We start from the raw sequence: 20,430 nt of genomic DNA, 5'->3' as shown, positions 1-20,430 counted from the left end.
TCAGGTCAGAGGAGACAAGACACACCAGAAGGCAGGCTGTGATGGACATTCTGATCTGACTGCCACCCAGAAGGTCAGGTTGCCAGTACCCAGTCCTGTTCCCAGCTGGACTACTTGACGTGAGTCAATTCAAGGTCCAGACGGTCCTAACCCGAATCAACTGGCTTGACTTTTGAATAGTATGCTATTCCATCACTAAAGAGATCTGAGAAAAGCACACTTAAAAAATATTTAAAAAATATTTAGAAGGTAGGGAGACAGACACAGGCAGAAAAAACCCTCATCTACTGGTTCCTTTCCCAAATGCCTGTAACAGCTGGGCTGATCCACGCTGGAGCCACAAGCTGGGAACTCACGTCTGGGTCTCCCGTGTGGGTGGCAGAGAACCAAGTAAGTACCTGAACCATCACCACTGCCTCCTGCAGTTTGCAATACCAGGATGTTGAAAGGAGGAGTGGGGCCAGTGACAAGATGACAGTTTGCCTTGACATTTATGGTGAAAATATGAATTCTAGTTCATGCAAGACAACAAGGTAAATGTGCTCTGGGGATTGTCAGGCCAAGGACCAAATGACAAATCTCACCCTTATCCTGCATGGCACGGGTTCCCGTGCATGGCAAGGCATCTGTGCCAGAGGACAGGGGCTGCTGTTACCTTCATAAACTGTTGCAGCTCATACAGGATGTGATAGTAGTTCTTCTTCTGCAGGTGCTGGCAGGCAGCAATCAAGTACTTTCCCCAGCTCTCCAGCGTTGGGTCAATGGACTCTAGCAAGTTTTCCAAGGTGTGCAGCTTCCCGCTTTTGTAGCTTGGCTGGAAGATGCCTTCGATGAAGACGTCCGGAGGACTCTCCTGGAGCAGGGCGAGGCGAGAAGGTGGAAGTCTTGAGCCTGGCTCTGGCACTGGCTGGGATGCTGAGTTTCCTTCCACTTACACACCTGCAGCACCCCTCACGGCCGTGCTTGATAACCTTGTGGGCAGCACAGGTTATAAAGAACCCCTTGTGGTGATAGCTTCCCTTCTCTTCCTACTCCTTCATGGTTATCTATGCTTTCTTACTCATTCCATCAGCAACTACATTCCTGGTATTTCTTGGAAATCTGCTTTTTTTCCATGGTCCTTCCCCTTCTCAGATTGGAACTTGATTCTTCTAGGTGTTTAGGTTAGAAACCTTAGACTCTTCTTTCCCCTCCCACTCCAGCATTAAATCATCTGCAAAGCCTATTTGGTTGCCCCATGAAAGTCCACCTGCCCTTGTTCTCACCTCCTCCCCCATCTCATACTAGCTCACATGAACATCACCACTTGGCAGGACTATCCGAACAGCTTTCTCCCTGGTCCATCGTCTTCTACTGCTTTTTTTCTAACACCAGCCAATCAACCCGAGTGGTTCTGCTAAGCTCTGCGTCGGTGTTCCTCCTGGGCACAGTCTTTCGTGGTTGTTACATTCAGGGCCAGGGCCAGGTCCTCTCACTGGGCTCAAGGCCCTGTGTCGTTTGACCTGTCACCTTTCCGACCTTGTGTGCTACCTCCCCACGCCTAGTCCTCCCTGCTCAGCTTTTGCCCTTGGCCACTCCTTTCTGGCCAATGATCCCCTTTGCACCTGCATGACTGTTCACTCTGCTGCTGTCTTCCCTGGTATCCCATCGACAATTTCACAACCCATCCTTGTCTCCTTTATTTTCTTATGACTCACCATCTACAGTATATTCTGTTTACCTTGTTTACTGTCTTCCACCCTACCAGAATGAGAGTTTGATGAAGTCAGATATGAGTATACTTCAAAAGGTTCATGGAATATAGAATTAAAAGATAAACTTACTTGAGTGAAAAAAAAAAACCCATGCATACGAGGAGTTCTAAAAAGTTCAGGAAAAACGCATACCATAAAAAAAAAAAACACATGGATTTCAAAAAACAAAACAAAACAAAAAACAAAAAACAAAACTTAACTTTCGGGGATGGCACCGTGGCATAGTAGATAAAGTAGCTGCCTGCAATATCCCATATGGGTGCCAATTTGCTTTTAAAGATTTATTTTTTTATTGGAAAGTCAAATATACAGAGAGGAAGATAGAGAGGAAGATCTTCTGATAAAACAATTATGGGAAATCTGGATACACTCATAGATAATACAGTGCATGGTGCAATCAGAACAGTGAAGTCACTGGAAGAGTCTGGAGTTGAGGGGGCAGATAAGGATTTGCAGTGCAGACAGCGTGGAGAAATAAGGGCCTCTGATCCCGTAGCACCCTGCAGTGAGCTGAGGAATATGGACTTCAGCGTCTGGCCATGGGGATTCACAGCAGGTCTTTGAGGGAGAAGGAGAAGGTGAGTCTACTGATGTCTTAGAAGGTGTGGGCCAAGGGCACAGCACACAGGGAAAAGCCTAGACCCAGAGCACCTTCCACTTGTCCTGGGCAAGCAGCTGGAGGTTTCACAATGTTTTTGTTCTTGTTCGTTCCTGTTTGAGAACATATCTATTCAAGGGTAACTGTGATTACGGGAGATAAAAAAGAAGGCTTCTTTCCTAGCTCTGGCCAAAGGAAAGCAGGGGAAATGCTTTGTTAGCTGTGACAGAGATAAGCGACTAAGCAGCTTAGCTTTGTAGGGCAGTGGCCGGAGAGAAAGGATTGGGCCATTTCTACTTTCAGCTTGTGCTTGAGGGAGCATCTTGACCTTTATGCTCACTGGGAAATGGAGGAACAGGAAGTACATTAGCAATTGAACTCCAAATACCATGACCTCTCCATGGGTAGATTGTCTGGTTAGACACTAAGTTATGGTAGCTGAGCACTTATCGACCCATAGGGGGACGGTTAGCACAAATCGGAGAACTGTTGATTTCACTTGGGGCAGTAGTATAAGGTGGAGGGTATGGTAAATTCTTGGAAAATAAAAAAACATTCATTTGATGTAAAGATATAAATGAAAATCTAGGCACAGCTGTTTTATAATATGCATTTCCATAACTTTTTGGGGACCCTTTGAACACAAATTTCAATTTGTGTGTGTGTGTGTGCGTGTGTGCGCGCGTACACGTGTGCATGCACAATACTCCTTTAATTCTATTTCCTACAACTCTTTCTGAAGTACTCTGGTACTTCAATCAATTTACAAACGTTCATTGGTTGCTGTTTTGATTTAGAGCATCCAAATGATAAGGTTTACCTTGAGTCCTTTCAGTTTTCTACAAGACCTTACACGCATTAGCCAATTCCTTGACAGTGACAGAACCTTTGGGTAAAAAAGTGTCCCTGTGAAATGGGAGCCCTGATGCTTACCAATGGCTCCAAAGCAAGAAAATGGTGTTAGTGATGTCTGCCTCCGGTGGGAGGGCAGAGGATGTAAGAGGGGAAAAAATGTAGTGCATATTTTCCTTTTGTCATATGTTTGGGGTTGAGATGTGAGATCTTACTGGCCACGATGGAACAAGCCCAGACGCAGTCCCTGGCCAGAGGCTATTGCACACGTCATGCCAGAGACCACGTGTTTGTGACCACTGCTCACATCATGCCCGAAAGACTTCGGGTTTGGGAGCACTGCAGATTCTGGACGTTTAGATTGGGAATGCGCCACTGAGGAGGTCTATGCAAACACCTGTGACCTCCTACTCCCCTGGCTCCAAGCAGCCCAGACAAGGGCTACACAACCTGTACTCTACTCTGCTCTCTGTTCTGGAGGCAGAGATGACATTTGCCCTTGGCAGTCCGGAAGGGAATCTGGGATCAAGGTTAAGATTCGGCTGACAGCACACTCATGAGGTAACGACTGTGTAGGTGGAGCTTTCCATTGTGACCTGACTCTGCCAGAGGTGATCTCGGCGCCCCACACAGGGTTAGGGTCCCTCTTAGACGGCACCAGGTGCCACAAGCGTGGGGCTCACCTTGTTGAGGAGGTGCAGCAGGGCTTCCCGCAGGCAGCTGTGCCTCATGTAGAAGCTGATGATGGCCAGGTGGGTGCTGTAGTTATGCAGGTAGAAGAGGCATTCTTGGTAATATGTGTTGTTCATGATCTTGCCCTCAGGAATCACCTCCAGGGAGAGGCTCTGGGTCCGAAGGGTGGCCTCCAGTTCCCTCAAGGTGGCAAAGTAGTCATCATCTTGCTGGTGGGACAGGAGAGAACCAAATGGAGCTAAGTTCTCAGCGGCCATGTGCAGAGAACTGCTTGCAGGGATAGGTGAGTATGGACAAATGCAGGCTGAGGAATCCTGTGTGTGCTAATCCAGTGTTAAGTTGAACTTCATTCATGATCACTAGACAATTCATCAAAATTGTTTTTTCCCCCTTTTCCATTAAAATCTTAGTGAATCTGAGTATGGATTATGAGTATGTGATTTTTATCTAAAAATAGCTTTCTGGCTTTTAAAAAAAATAATCTGATTTCATCACTTATCTATCCATACACAGTTACTTATCTAACTATCTGTGATGGGAAAAGACCAAACTCTTGGCCTGGTGGCTCTGAGCCAGGACCCACACTGCCGGCTGTGTGTAAGCTGTTCCTTTCCCCAGGTCATTACTGCTCCTGGGTCTCTCTCCCAGGGCTGTGTATTCTCTCTGCTTTGCTCTTACCAGGGCTATGAGGGGCCTCACTGTGGACTCCAGGTATTCAACCACATCCTGAACCAGCCTTGAGCCATGACTCAGCTGATTGAGGTCCAAAGGTGGCTTCAGACAGCGACTGAACTTCTCCCGAGCAGCAGCGAGGTTCCCGGCTTTGAGACATGCCATGCCCCAAGCATGCCACGCCCCAGCAGAATCAAGTCCAGTTTTTGTGGAGACCTGGAGGAAGAATGGCTCGTTTTGGTGTGAAGTATCTGCACCCAGGCTGGCGTGTCCCGAAGGCCCATCCTATCTCCTTGCTGCCAATAACCTAACTGCTTCCCCCTTTTGGCCATCCCCCTGCCTCCCACCCGCACACTGGTTGTGCTCTCAATACCTTCTGGAATCAGGCCCGTGAGAGATGGCAGTATCTGTCTGCAAGGCTGATCAGAGGCAGCTAGCTCTCTGCAATTCGGGAACGTTTTGTCTTTGCCTCACCTCAACACCCAGTTGGTAGTACTCAGCCTCCAAAAGCTGGTTCCTCAGCCTGGTGACCGCAGCTGGCTGTAAGATCTGCTCCAGCGACGGCACGTGGCGATAGGCAGCCGCAACCAAGATACTCAGCACGTCGACCTTGCTGATATAGCTGTAGTGGGAGAAAAGGGCAATGAGCACCACCGAGTGTTACCAAGATAGGTTGCTGCTTCAAGGTCTTCTGTATCACTTCCTGTGCGGACACCGACTGTGAGAATTGACAGGTGTAGAGCATACACACTGTGAGTGAAGATTCTGAAATTACACTTCTGACTTCCAGCTCCTCCACTGAGCAGTTCTGTGACCCAGGACAGGTTAGTTAAGCTTGCTCTGTCTCAACTCTCTCTTCTTTAAAATGGGCCCAATAATAGGGAATTTCAAGGAGTGAAAAATGAAATATTCCAAGTAAAAGGGTGCAGCACAGTGTCTGGAAATTTTGGGGCTCTTGTTAGCTATTAGAGTATAGTGTTTGTGGTAGGGATGCCCTCAGTGGGGTTTCCATTTGACACAAGGCCTTCACAGTGGATCCTGGGGACTTAACATGATGACTCTTACGCTTCTTAGCTCCTTGCAACTTGCTTGCTTGAGAACACTTAGATTCGGTACCAATGGTCTCTGCTTCTGGTTGGTACAGAAGCCCTGGCCATGCTGCCGGGTAGGAACATCCTGGCCCTTCACTCAGATACTGGTCTCCTCATCCTCTCCCTGGGCTAAGCATCCGTCTTCTTTATAACCCACTAGGACTACTTCTGATGGTTCTGCAGAGCAGCCAGAAGGCTAAGTCCTTCTAAGTGTTTCCTGAGACAAGCCTGCAACCAAGGTTCCTAAATCTTGTGCGATAATTGTAACCCAACCCTGTGTGGATCCTGATTTGTCTACCCATTTCTCGGGAAAGTGGTTCTCTGCTTTAGTGATTATGCTGGGTGCAATAGCAGGAAACCAGATCAGAACTGGAACCAGACTTGAACCCAGGGTACTTTGACATGGGATGTGGGCATCCCAAGCAGCAGCTTAACTCGCTGCGCCACAACAGCTGCCTTTAGTGATTTTAACCTAATGGCATAGAAGACAATACAGCCCAGGAAAGTAAATTCAATATACCACAGCATATTTGTGCTTTTGGAAAATGAAAATATTTAACACAGAATGGTATATCTTTTCTTTTTAAACTTACCAGTCGTTTGTGTACCAGAAAGTTGCATAAACAAACAACAAAAAAAAACATACAAACCAGGAGCTCTTGCCAAATATTCATGCCATATGCATTTGAGATAAATCACCACACATCAGCAAATTCACACAAAAATTGAGATATTGTAGGTATAGGTAAATCCAGGGATTGAGAGAAATATATAATGTGGTACCACTGCTGTAAATGCTCAGGGAACCAGGATACTGTGCTGTGAGCAGAACCCTACTGAAGTGCTAACTTCCTTCATTTCTGCCACCTGCAGCTATAAGCCAGTAGTTCCTCCCTTTAAATTTGACTTTGAAAGAAGGTATTTATAGGACTTGATGTTAAATCTGTGTTCTTTTGATCAGAAGATCCATTTTCTTTTGACAAATAGATTTTACCTGACTTAATATGTTTGACATCTGAAATGTATTTGGACTTATTTTTCTCTTTGCCTTAAATCCAGCTTTTATTATATGGACACGTTTCTATTTTTTTCTTTCTTTCCATTCCTTTCTGGTAATTGTTAGGTTTTTGGTGCTTTTCATGCTTATTTAGAAACTTTGACTTAGCATATATTTACTCATTTATTGATTTAAAACATGATATATTACCTATAGTTTCTTAAGTGTCATAAATTCTTCTTCATTTCCTTCCATTTTCTGTTCCATGCCCTTTTGCCTTTCGCAGACTTTTCATTTTTGTTAGTAAAGATTACTAAATTTTGAGGGTGCATGGTACGCTGCTGTGGTCTTAGGCAGCCAGTTCAGGGTCATGAGCTTGGAAGCCACGCCTCCCCCACCTATGTGGTCCTTCTTACCCACCTGTGTTGCTCTCCCTTGGAGCCCGAGAGGGGGTGCTATTGCACTGGGGCGTAACTATTCCCCTCGCAAGCCCCCATAAAGGCCCTAGATAAGGAGGGGCTCTCGGTTGCATGCTTGCACAGCTCTTTTACTCCCCAGTACCTGCTTGCTCTCTGGCTTCCCATGGACAGACTCCAAGGTTCAGGTAGCTCCAGGGCATGGCCCCTGTGTGTCTGTATTCCTCACCCTCCGTTCATTGCTCAGGTAAGTCAGTGAAGATGCAAATGCTAAGATGCTTTGTATTTCTAATTTGTGTACTTTCAAGAGTTCTAATAGGGATGAGGCCTAGCAGTAATGGAGTGTGGACAGAGAAGCCAGGGAAAGGTGAATGCTTGCAGCTTTAAAAGCATGTCCAGGTTGTTTGCTACATGTTTCTCAGGATCACTTACACAGCTGGGGAACTGGGACACAGGTCTTCAGTTCAATGGATCGATTTCATGGTAATGACCATTTGTTCCTCTCAGGATTTTTTGATTCATACTGGATTGCCACATGGACTTGTCATCTGCTAATATCTAGTGGGCCCTGCCATCACCAAGGTTGGTTAATAAACACTCCTTTACTCCTAGACTTGCCTGGTGTGATCTCTCTTACACCCCACAACGTCCTGGGCTCAGCTCTTAGCCCTTTGTGTGGATGAGCTCATTTCATTCTCACATCAGCCCATTATTTTCACCCCTTTTTATAGAGGAGGAACCGGAGACCCAAAGGGGGGTCATAGTCTTGTCCAAGATTACAGAGGTAGAACGTGGTGAAGCTGGGGTTTCCTGCATTCCAAGCTGCCAGGCGGATCTGTAGGTAACTCCCAAGGGAGGCATTTACATTTCAAAGAGTATGACATTCCCTGCTCCCAAGGCTGAGTCACCAACCTGGGTGGGTAAGCAGGGAATTGGAGCTCACACCTAAGTTAATGAATGAGCGGCAGCCGAGCTGGCCGTGCAGGAGCCTGCAGGAGGCCTACTCAAACCTTTCCCAGGGGAGCTTCCACTGTGTGACTCAGATTTCTACCAGGGACAGACCACTCCCCAACATGCTTTTATAGATCTAAAATCCAGAATATCCTGGGACCAAGGCCAAGATGGAACAGAGTTTGAGCAAACTTGATTATTGGGGATTCGGGGTGGACGCATTTTCTTTAAAAGCCATAAAGTTCTACAAACCCTAGAGGCATTCCTCTAAATGGATTTTAATGTCAAAGTATCCAAAGTCTTTTTTTTTTCCTTGCAGGGTGGACCTGGTGAGAGTCTGTTCCAAAAATAAAGTCTCCTGTGAAGAAGGATGCAGGCTGCGGAAAGGGCAGAAGGTCCCTTGTTATCGGATCACAGCGGTTCACCTGCATGATTACGATGTGCAAGATGTTTCTGCACGTTGTGTCAGGATGGGGAGCAGAAATGCATGGGGTCTCATTGCCACGCACCTGTCACAGAGAGCCAGGTCCTGGCTCCTGCCGGCCTTGACAAACATCATCTTGGCGCTGAAGAGCAGCTGCTTCATGATGTCGGTGAGCAGCCCTGCGTCCACCTCGGGGTTGGCGAGGCCCTTGGACAGCCTGCAGCAGTGCTCGATCAGCTGGTGACCGCAGGCGACGCTGTCCCGGTGCAGGTTCAGGATGGCAATGCACAAGGATGCACTGGGGGCCTGGTCGCAGCGGGAGGAGGGGAAACCACACAGTGACTCCAGGGACCCAAGCATCTGGACAGCAGCAAGTATCCTGTCAACGTACTCCCAGCACATTCAGAATGTGCACAGGTCTCCTCCTTTTCACGGTCCCTGTTCCAACAGCACAAGCCTTCCTTACTGCCGGTGTAGACCCCAACAGTCACCCTGCTCATCTGACCACTTGGAGAAGTCTCTGCTTCAGGCCCCAGACGCACTGCTGCTAAATTACTATTCTTAAAGCTCACCTGGAAACCTCCTGCAGGTCCTGGCCACCTTCCAAGCAGGTATTCCTTACTGCAGAATTCAAGGCCAAATATATCAGAGCAGGCCTTCTCAAGCCTACGTTTTATTACCCTTCTTGAAATGTTCTGTTTCCCCCACCTTAAACAAGGCCTAATCCCTCAGCTATGCTCTAACATTTTATTTTTCTGTTTTGGGGAGGCAGAGAGACACAGAGAGAAATCCCCTATTGCTGATTTGCCCCACCAAATGTCCACTAAGGCTGGGGTTGGGGATGGGTTAGAGCCAGAGCTAGAACTTCAATCCAGGTCTCCCACAGGGGTGAGAACTCAGGCCATTATGACTGCCTCTTTGCATGGGAAGCTAAAGTCAGCAGGTGGAGCTGAGAACCAAACCAAGGCGCCCTGACATGCGGTGCAAGTATCTTCACTGGTGTCTTCACTGCTAAGTTAAACACCTGCTCCTTGTCCTGTACTCTTATGTCCTTCCCCTTAACGCTCCTCACAAACCCAAGCTTCTCCCGTCACACACCTGCCCTTCTTCCAAGGCTTTGGTGCCCCTTCTTCTGGGAAGCCTTTCCTGACCCCCACTTCCGCATTTCCCTACATGCTCCTGTTTGTGGCCTTCACTGGCCTCCTCTTAGCTCCCACGTGACTGGGCTGTAAGTGCGTGCGGAGGGCCAGGCTGTGCTCCCCCACCCCCGTCTCTCCTGTTATACATCAGAAGGGACGTCAGAGACTTAAGTGCTCTTACCTGCTCGTAGTAAAATTCACTCCGCACCAGCTCGTTTTCCTCTTCGTTGAGATTCAGAATCCATTCCACCTCAGCCGCTTTGGGGACTCTCACTACAGCTGAGTACGGCGGGCTTTCGTGCTGGGAATTGTCTGGTGCTGAGAAGACAGCAGAATTGCCATTCAAACAGCAGTCACCCAGGGGTGCTTCAGTCTAGGCCCAAGCAGTGGTTTGACATGAGCTGCAGGCAGAGCTCTCCCTGCTACCTCAGGGCCACATTTTTCTTCCTTGGTCTCCTTGGTTTCCCATGGGAGAGCTCTCCAGGCACAGCAAACTTCCTTCCCCAGGCAAGAGTTCTAGTGTTGGTCACCCTGTTGCATCACCTGGGAAACCCTGAAAAGTGCAGGCTTTCTAAATGGACAGTAGGACCACTGGGTACCCTTAAAATGTAACATGTTCTGGGGCCAGCATGGCAGTGTAGCAGACTAATCCACCTACACTGCCAGGATCCCATAAGGCTGGCAGTTTAAGTCCTGGTTGCTCCACTTCCCATCCAGCTCCCTGCCTGTGGCCTGGGAAAGCAACACAGGACGGCCCAAAGCCTTGGGACCCTGCATCCATGTGGGAGACCTGGAAGAGGCTCCTGGCTCCTAATTGCAGACTAGTCCAGTTCTGGCACCCATTTGGGGAGTGGATAGATGATCTCTCTCTGTTCCTCCTTATCACTCTTTCAAGCAAAAAAAAAAAATTATATAAATATGTATATTAAAAAGCAACCTGCTGCAGAAGGATACAGGTCAAACTGCCACCCTGAGGGATCAACCAAAGGAAGGGGCAGAATATTGGGATGCAGGATGGTGGTGAAAAGGATCAGAGGGAATAAAAAGAAAAACAATCTACTAGATGTTAAGGACCAACTTGTCTGTTAAGGACAAATAAGTCCCTGCAACAGGTGAATATGATTAATGTTGAGAGGAAACAGGCAGAGAATTTTTTGGCAAGCACGTTGGAGAGATCTGCCGAAGAGAGTGCCAGTTGCAGCAGACACACTGAAGGCAGAGCCAGCCTGAGTACACAAACCAGGGGTGGGGAAGCTTTTTCTGCCAAGGGCATTTGGATATTTCTAACATCATCTGCAAGCCATACACATTAGCTTACACATTAGTTGGCTATAGATTTCTGGCATTTCAAGGCCTGTCTGCCGTTGCCTTGGCAGGGTCAGAGTGGAGGATTTCGCGGGCCTAGTATGACCCATGGGCAGAACCTTCCCCATAAACAAAGAACCAGAGAGAATGAGATGTAGTCTCACCTTCTGGCTGGCTTGGGTTCTCCTCAGGTGCACTGGAAATAGAAAGAATGAATGAACGCTTGAATCACTTCTCTTTGGTCTTCTGAGTGTCCAGCACTGAAATGTACTGCTGTTTGAGTGAAGTATCCACAGGCTCTTCTGTGAATCTTTTCTCTCCCTGATCAAGTTCCGTGCTTTCTGTCTCCGAAAAATAATTTTTAATCTTCCCATCTTGCTTTGACCCTGCCTCCAAGAGGGCCCTCATGATTTACTGCTAGAAGATGTGATAGCTTCCCAGCTCGTCTCCTGACCTCCAGTAACACTCAACTCTGGTGCTGCAGCAAACTTCGAATAATGCCAATCTAGTTGCATTCTATACTTGCTTATAATCCCTTGGTAGCGCCTTTGGGTAAGTTCAGTAGACAAAGCCTTGGTTTGGTTGCCTCTTGAGGCTATATTACGCCACCCCTAAGCTGTACTCAACCTATTAAACTCTTATCTACTTCTCATAGGCTGTGGTCAGCTTCAGTTGATGCCACCCATGCCAAACTCCTGTGTCACAAACCAGAGCCCAGGCCAATTACCTGCATGAGAGACCTATGAGGCAATGTGAGCACCTGACACCAGTGCAAGCCTCAAGTCTCTGTGCCATTGCCTAGGTCTTCCCAGCTTAGCTACTTGCAGCCGAGTAAAGTGTCTGCTGAACAGATCATTAGCCTACCAACTGCTTATTCACTGCTCCTGAAACAACCTGCATCTGTTCCTGTCCCTATCTTTGCAGATGTTCCTCCCACCTCTGGCCATACTCTCTTTTTTTTATCTTCTTATTGATGAACGCCTCATCCTTTAAGGCCCATCTTTGAATACTTTTCCCTTGATCACAATGTGTATGTGCCTCTCCACTGCACCTCTTCAAATGCCTACTGGTCTGTCTGTAGGATGTCTTCCCATTAAGATAGTGGCACCTTGAGGATAAAGTGACCCTTATTGAGTGATTGTTGCTGAAAGAATCCCCATCAATACTAGTTATACTAATTGCACATTTAGAAAATCTCAGCGATATTGTGTGGGGATACTTGCTGTCTCCGTCCAAGGGATGGAGGCAGCGGAAGTCAGAGTCATAGAAACCATAGCACTAGCTTGATATGTCTTCCTTTCTATGATATTAGTAATTATCATGATAAATGCTACCAAAAATGTTCATATTAAAACATACAAGGGGGTTTGGCCATTTGGTACAGTGGTTAACAGGCCTTCTGTGAGTTCTGCCTCCCACATCAAAGTGCCAGGGTTTGAATCCCACCTGAACCTCCAATCTAGCTTCCTGCTGATGTGCACCCCAAGAGGCAGCAGGTATACTTGGATCTCTGCCACCTATATAGGAGACCCAGATTGAGTTTTTGGCTCTTGGCTTTAGCCTGGTCCAACCCCAGCTGCAGTGGGCATTTGGAGAGCCAGCAGATGGAAGATCTTTGTCTCTTTGTCTTTCAAATAAAGTAAGGAAAAAACTGAAAGAGAACATGCTACATTGAGCAGGATATAACATCTCAAATTTGTAAACAACACATGGAGAATCCAAACCAGTTTTGTTTCTGGATGGTTGCTTTGGCCTATGTTCCCAGATGTTCTGCAAGACCTAGATTCACATTCCTTGGAAACACCTGAGCAACACTGAGCCAGCAGACACGGTGTTGGTCTGCTCAGCCAGAGGAGTGAGCATCTGCAAAGTGTGTCTCCAGTGGACTCTGAGCAGGGAAGGTAGGGCTCTCTGAATCCTGGCTGATAAGCCAGGATGACAATCCAGCCTGAAGCAGACGCAGTTGCCGTCCAAGCACTCAGAGGGGGGAAGCCCTTGGGTCCAGCCGAGGCCAACTGAAGCCAGAGAGGACAGAAAATAGGTGAATGGGTAAACTCATGCTCGTGACTCCAGCTTGGGGGAGCGCTGAAGAACCCCGTGGCTTGGTTTCAGAGGGAACTTCATGTAAGAACTCAGAATACCACTTCCTCTCTTAGTGGTTTCCCTCCCCAAGCTTGGTCTACAGACACTGCAGAATGGGGATCTATTGTGGATATTAGACCATTTGGGGAGTGTTTCACATTTGAAACGCTTTCCATAGTGAGACTTCTGGGAGTGTAAGGGCCCAGGGGGAGGGAGCAACGGTCACCAACAGTAACACTCTGGTGTGGGACACTCACTCCTTGTGGTAGTAACTGTAGCACTGGTCACACACACGAGCAGGGTTCTCTCGGCAGCCTTCCACCACCATCTTCTTAGTGGAACAGGAACTGCACACCAGCCGGCCACAGCGGCGACAATGGTGTCGCCTGTTAAACTGAGGCCGGCCACAGGGAAGAGAAAGGAGAGACGGTGACATTGCAGATCTCTGAGGACACTGCCATCCACCCATTTACACTTGGTACTCGTCACCTGTAGCTTAGGACGTGCATGGGGCCTTACCGAAAAAGAACATTTGGTTCTCAACCTTAAGGGAGATTGGCATTTTAAGGTATCTCTTGGGTGACAGCAAATGTGCCAAAGTCATGGGTGATTTTGCAATGACTCCTGACAAGCTTCACTTGTATGAGGAAGGCAACGTGTGGTGACACAGCAAAAATCAGTGGAGAACAAGTGACTTTCTCAGCCAGGGAGGATCACGTTTTTACATGGCACCGATGATGATGACTCAGTGGCCTTTTGCAAAATGCTTCAGTAGGTACTGCCTCATTTAGTGGTAAGAGGCTGACAGATTTTGCATCTCTCACAGAATAGGAGGAAATAGGTACCGAGGAATTCCTTCACTGCTACTAACTACAGCAACATTAATTACTGTTAACAGTTTCATGAGATAACTAATACGTTCATTATCCCTAGTTTACCAGCAAGCATATGAGACAAAACAGCTGGCACTCATCTTATTAGCAGGCTGAGCCTGCTGTCTTTGTCCTCTGTCTCTGGTGCCTGTGCCCCTAACCACTAGCAGGGTCTTTTCCATTATTGTGAAGACATAGGAGCTACAAACAAGATCCTCAGACCACTCCTGCTTTTTTCTCATTGTCTCATAACAATGGCAAAGACTTGAGGATTTGAGACTATCTGAGGATGTTTAGCACTTTTCGGAATCCTGAGAATATGTTCTGGTCAGGCCAAAGGCTTTGGGTAGGTAGTTTTGTTGGCGATACCACTATACTTTCTGGAATGGGAGGTGGCTGTAAACCATGGCTCAGGACCTATAGCAGGTCCCTGCTAGGGACTGGGTGCCACTTACCATGGTGAAATGCTCCCTGTGGCAGACCATACAGATGCTCTCAGTGTCATCTGGAACCCACTGATCCCGGGCAGGGGGCATGGATGGAGGCACAAATTCTTGTGGGGGCTGACTCTGTGGAAGACTCCTTTCCCTGGGACTAGGGGAACGCACCACGGAGATGCCTGGAAGCCAGAGGGCAGAGCAGAAGGGCATCAGTATACCAGCTCCCAGCTGAGGGGGGAGGACAGAGTGTGAGCTTTTTATTTTTCTTTTAGATTTATTTATTTTTATTGGAAAGGTAGATTAGATTTATGGAGAAAAGGAGAGACAGGTGGTTTACTCCCCAAATAGCCACAATGGCCAGAGCTGAGCTGATCTGAAGCCAGGAGCCAGAAGCCATGCAGATGCAGGTTCCCAAGGATTTGGGCCATTCTCTACTGCTTTCCCAGGCCACAAGCAGGGAGCCAGATGGCAAGTGGAGCAGCTGGGGCAGGAACTGGCACCCATATGGGATGCTGGCACTTGCTAGGTAAGATTTAGCCACTGAGCTATCACACCAGGCCTGGAATGTCATCATTTTATAACCCCCTCCTGAATTAGTAGATGCAGGTAACAGTCACGACTGGCTGCTCACAGCTACATGCCTCCTGATGGGAACAGACATCATCTCTCCAATGTGCTTAACACAGAGTCTTAGTCTTGAGTTAAGTCAGGTTTTCCGATCTGACTAGCAGGGACCCAGATTGCCATAAGGCAATAACCACGTGTGGAAAGCTCTACAGGGCAAATGACCTGGTTTCCCCCACAACCCTAAAGGAGGTGGGGTGGATAAAAAAAGAGATTAAAAGAGATTTTGATAGCCAAATGCTATGTTTAGATATTACTTAGATCCTGAGTCTGGAAAATAGAATTGCAGAAAAATCTTCGTGAGTTAAACAGCTGGGGAAATGTGAATACTGACTGGATATTTCATAGTAATGAGGTTTGTTACCAATTGGTTCTGAGCAATGATAACGGTAGTTCAGTTTTGTTTTGTAAATAGTCTTTATCTTTTAGAAGTTCCCACTAAACTGTTTACAAATGAAATGATATCTGGGATTTAATTCAAACTAATCCAACAGGTTAAGCTTACAGTTGAAATAAGAATGGTCATCAAGACAATGAGAAGGCAGTTACTGTAGTTAGGAGATAACTGTGAGCTGCCACTATATTTTCTTCTATGAATCATAAAATTCCATTACTAGTAAAAGCTTATACATATATGGGGAGGGCTATGGCATAAGACCTTGGGTCCCTGCACCCATGTGGGAAACCCAGAGCAAACTCCTGTCTCCTGGTTTCAGCTCAGCTCAGCTCTGGCTGTTGTGGCCATTTGGGGAATGAACCAGTGGATGGAAGATATTTCTGTCTCTCCTCTCTGGAAATCTGCCCTTCCAATAAAAATAAACAAATCTTTATTATTGTTTTAAAGCTTACACACACACACACACACACATACTCATATGTTGCACAGACACACACAACAACCCATGGCTACCTGAGCTCAGGTATATGAAATATTGTGGATTAACAAAGCATGAGCAGGGAATGCCAGTCTTTGCTTTTTGGTATCTAAGGAACTGTTTTGTAACCTAGCAGAGCAATGCTGATTATCACAGAAAACAAGAAGTGAATTTGTACATAGTGTTTCTTAGCAACACCCAGAAAGGAAACGCAATTCTTGCCCATCTGACCAACTGGCAAAACAAAGACTTGCTGTGGTTCTCCTGAAGGAAGGCCACTGTGGAGGGGGCTAGAGATGGGTGTGTGTCCACCTGTGGGGCAGTGATGGTACAAAGGGTGACTTAGATCTGGTGGAGGCCTTCAAGGGGCTCACATCTTGCATGTATAATGGCATGAATACGGGAGCTATTTGCAGCTGTCCTCATGATTAGATTTCACAAATCATTTATTTAAAAACAATAATTTGTTTTTCATTGAAAGGGAGAGAGAGAGCAAATGGCAGACACAGAGATCTTCTATGTTCTGGTTCATATTCCAAATGCCCACACCAGCTGTTGCCAAGGCATGGTGAAGCCAGGAGTTCAGTCTGGGTCTCCTACATGGATGGCAGCAATCGAACCACTTGACTCCTGAGGCGCATTCCAATAGAAAGCTAAAATCAGAAATTAAGCTGGGCCTCGGATTCGGGCACTTCCATAAGGAATGCAAGTGCCTCAAGTGGCATAACCAACTGCTGTGCCCAGCATTCACCTTATGTGTCACTTCCAGATGTGTTTCTCTTTTGTAAAATAAAGAAAAATGAGGGTACTTCAAAACATTTGTGAATGGAATTAAAAGGTTTAACTAAGGAAAAAAATTGAAACCCACACATACGTGAGGTTTTCAAAAGTTTACCACGCCCCAAAAAAAGTCAATTGCAAAAAACTGTGCTTTTCAATATTTTTTTTGCAAGAAAAATAAGTTTATTATCTTGTAATTCTATGTGTCTATGAACGTTTTGAGGTACTCTTGTAGAATCTGCTAGGATGACTTGTGTCTATAATCTACATGAATCATACATGTGTGTGTACATATTTCTCCCATGGGCAATATTCAGGATTTGTTAATTGTGTCTGTAGAGATTTTACGGGCATACATAAAGCAAGTCTTATGGCATACAATTTATGTTTATGGGCATACAACTACAGCAAGACTTAACAAATGACTGTTGAATCTCCTGGGAGACACAAAGCTGAAATGAACTAAGACGTGAGATAGATAATAAGTGTTATAAATGGAAATGAAAAAAAGAAACACAAGAATCAGAAAATCAAACCAAAGTGCATCACGGATTGGCATTTCTCAAAGCCACTTCTTACCAGGACCAGCAGCAGGAGAGAACTCTGTTGATGACGATCTAGACAGGGTTTCGGGGTCTGAGGCCTGATGGACCATTTCCTGGAGGTGAATCACAGAATCTGCAGGGAGGGAAGATGCTGACCAAACATCGTCCTACCACAGGCACCTTTAATCACTATGTTAGGCACTTGGCTCCAAGCTCTGGCGCGTTGCCTGATGGTTAGACCATGATTTAAGAGCTCAGTAAAGGCACTTCTAGGCCAAGAGCATGCACATTTTGTAAATTCTTAAAACAAAACAAAACAAAACAAAAAAACCTTGGGTCCATGAAATAATGAAGCAGGTGCCAGAATTTTATAAAATGCATCCAGAAATGCGCAAGGGCAGTGGAAGGCCCTCTGGAGGGTACAGAGTTAGAGAAAGAATCATCTGGGAACAGAACTCTGTGCGAGCTTTATTTTCTCCATTCCAAACAAGGCCGAGTCAGCTCAGGTATAAGTGAAGTGTGATGGGACCTTGGGAAGATGGTGACCTCTGAATAGAAAGTGAGGCTTAAGGGCTCACCATATCAGGGTCTGAGCCCTTTCCCAGGATGCCTTGTTTCCCAAAACTTCACATCATCATGTGTGCAGAGGGAATGTAAGATCAACCTCCTTGAATCTGTCTGGCCTCCTTTCTCCACTACCAACACCTTCCCTATATACAAACAGCCCTCTCTCCTGAAGCATATTCCTTTCATTCTCAACCAACCTCAATTCCTACCCTCTTCCCTCCCCTCCCCAAAAGGGAGGAAATGAAAGCTAAGAAGGGTATTGTTTCCTCCGTGTAGAATCCACATTCAGGAAGCTGGCAGGTACCTGATCGTTTCTCCCTCAGAGGATATGGGAAGTCCAGTGCCTTTCTGGCATATCTGGAAAGCAGTGAATCAACCTCATCCATGGTGAAGCCAATCTCCTGGTTGGTCAGCAGCTGGTGAAGGGTCTGCACAGCCACGGTGGCCCAATCCACTTTCATGTTCATAAGCAGCTGCTCTAGCATGAGCAGGGGGTTGGAGGACAAGTGGGAATAGCTGGCCCGGTGCTGCTCAGGTAGGGTCAGCAGAACCTATTTGAGGGGTAGATACATAAAGAACATTTAACGTGGTGGCTAACACACTGGGCTGCCCACATGCCATACTGGGGTGTCTGGGTTTGAGTCTCATCTCTCTTCCTGATTCCAGTTTCCTATTTAGTGGCATCCTGGGAGACAGCTGATGATGGCTCAAGTACTTGGGTTCTTGCCAACCACATGGGGAACCTGAACTGAATTCCCAGCTCCTGGCTTTGGCCTGGCCCAGCCCAGGAGATCCCTAATTTTCTCTACACTTTTCCGCCTTTCAAACAGATAAAGTAAGTATATGAAAAAAAATTTTTTTTGAAAAAGAAAACGGCACACAAATGTCAGAAGAAACTTGAGATTCATAAACTTTTCCTATGAAGTGTCAAACAGTAAATATTTGAGGCTTTCTGACTGATAAGATCTCTGCCACAAATATTCAACTCTTCCCTTGTATCATGAAAGTAAATATATAAATGAATAAATGCACCTATGTTCCCATTAAAATTTGATTTACAAAAACAGGACGAGTATGGAATTTGGCCCAAGGACAGTAGTTGGCTAACCTCTGGCCTGGAGTCACCAGTTCTACCTTAACCATTACCATTTTGTTGACACTTCAATGAAAATGAGCAATGCAAGTTGGGATGCCAATGGGCTAGCCAGAGGTGGCAACTCCTATGTCCCACAGACAAATGATGGATCTAATCTCTCTCTAGAAATCATGCTGAAATGCTCACTGGCTCAGCTCACTGGCAGTTTCAAGAGTTCTCTCATTTAGTTAACAGGGTGTGGAAAGAGACAAACAAAGCTAATCTTAGGAATGTTTTGTTGCTTATCTCTTTTCAAAGATACCTGAGGACATATTTAAGGCATTCCCAGGACTCTAGTTGTGGAGCAGTTTAGTTAGAATAGTAATTAGCAGAGTGCTGGAGAGCCCAGTTCTCCACAACCTTCCTTCCATGGATTACTTTCTCTTACTCTCAATTTCTTCTATTAGTGTCTCCAGGGTTATGTACTGAAGTGAGTACCAACTTTAACTATGACTAGACAGAACTCCTTTCCATCAGATTAGACTCACTTGCCAAGTGGTAGTTTTAAATCTTCACATCAGAATCCCTTTGGAAGACAGTCAGTTCCCATTGTTAAGACCAGTTTTAATCGATTAGGGTGAGGGTCAGCTACTGGTATTTTTTTTAAGTCCAGCCAATTCTATATCTTGTCAGAGTCGGAAGCACTAATCCAGCAGATGTCATGGAAAACCCCAGGACACCATCAGAGGCCCAGGTCAGGTTCACCCTGGGGGCAGGCAGCAACAGAATGACACATTTCTAGGAGATTCAGCGCACACACACTGAACTGCAAGGATGAAGATTCTGAATAGTGCAGGCTGAGAAGGACAGGTGGCAAACAAGAGTTACTGAATGTTCTACAATGGGAGTGGAGCCAGCATGCGTTCCACTTCCCCATTTTCCTTCTCACCTTGGAGCCCATATATAGCGCCTGGATTTCACGGTGTCGCACAGCAGTCAGTTCTCCATAGAAGTGTGTGGTGAGGTAGTTGGCCAAGAAGTGGGAAGTGGCCAGGCTAGGGTGCTGGTCGAGGGCTTGCTCGGTGACCTCAAGGCACATAGTGGGGTCAGGGATTCTCTGCAGGAGCTGTTGCAGGGGAAGATGAGGAGAGGAAGGTGAGGCCGGCAGAGGAATTCAGTGGCCAGCCTAGCTTTGCTTGAGAAAGGAAACACAGCCGTGTACCACATGATGCTAATTTTATCTGTGATGAACCACACTTATGGCAGCTTTCCCATAAGATTGTGCTGTTCCGTGACGCTGTGGCTGTCTCAGATTGTTTAAGTACACACTGATGTTCACATAAGAATGAAATCATTTGACATCTGGTTCAGAACATATTCCTTCAGTTGTGTACCACGTGACTGTATTTAGTCTTATTCCCTTTGGATTCTTTCTCCACACTCATCTCACCATCCCTGCAGCTTCACAAATGAGCCATGGCCTTGTTGAGGTCATGACCCAGCTGCCCCACCTGGCATCTCAGGCAGGGCTAGGGCACCTTCTGTCAGGTTATTACAGCCAGCTCCTGATGGACACAGAGGGAACAGACCTGAGATCGTGAATGCTTTGTGTGTGGTTCTGCATGGAACAAGCAAAAAACCACACCTGATGTGTCTCATCTTCTTGATCTTCCCCAAA

The 20,430-nt window shown here is 46.5% G+C and overlaps 1 protein-coding gene across 3 annotated transcripts in view; it reads right to left on the bottom strand.

The window, feature by feature from the left end:
- The window catches only part of ZFYVE26 (zinc finger FYVE-type containing 26), a 62,327-nt gene that overhangs the window by 8,193 nt on the left and 33,704 nt on the right, over positions 1-20,430 (bottom strand). For all 3 annotated transcript variants that reach the window (XM_040975405.1, XM_040975406.1, XM_040975407.1), the window contains exons 24-35: positions 19,702-19,878; positions 17,982-18,228; positions 17,145-17,243; positions 14,302-14,465; positions 13,232-13,368; positions 11,057-11,088; positions 9,769-9,905; positions 8,534-8,754; positions 5,044-5,191; positions 4,576-4,785; positions 3,888-4,106; positions 656-853 (exon numbers count right to left, since the gene is read on the bottom strand). In XM_040975405.1, the coding sequence (XP_040831339.1) occupies positions 656-853; positions 3,888-4,106; positions 4,576-4,785; positions 5,044-5,191; positions 8,534-8,754; positions 9,769-9,905; positions 11,057-11,088; positions 13,232-13,368; positions 14,302-14,465; positions 17,145-17,243; positions 17,982-18,228; positions 19,702-19,878 (1,989 nt within the window). The remainder of the gene's footprint in view (positions 1-655; positions 854-3,887; positions 4,107-4,575; positions 4,786-5,043; positions 5,192-8,533; positions 8,755-9,768; positions 9,906-11,056; positions 11,089-13,231; positions 13,369-14,301; positions 14,466-17,144; positions 17,244-17,981; positions 18,229-19,701; positions 19,879-20,430) is intronic.

This window comes from Ochotona curzoniae, unplaced genomic scaffold (genome assembly GCF_017591425.1).
Source record: "Ochotona curzoniae isolate NIBS_2020 unplaced genomic scaffold, NIBS_Ocur_1.0 contig_2688, whole genome shotgun sequence".
NCBI lineage: Eukaryota > Metazoa > Chordata > Mammalia > Lagomorpha > Ochotonidae > Ochotona > Ochotona curzoniae.
Note: the sequence above shows the minus strand (reverse complement) of the source record. Positions and strands in the feature narration are given on the sequence as shown.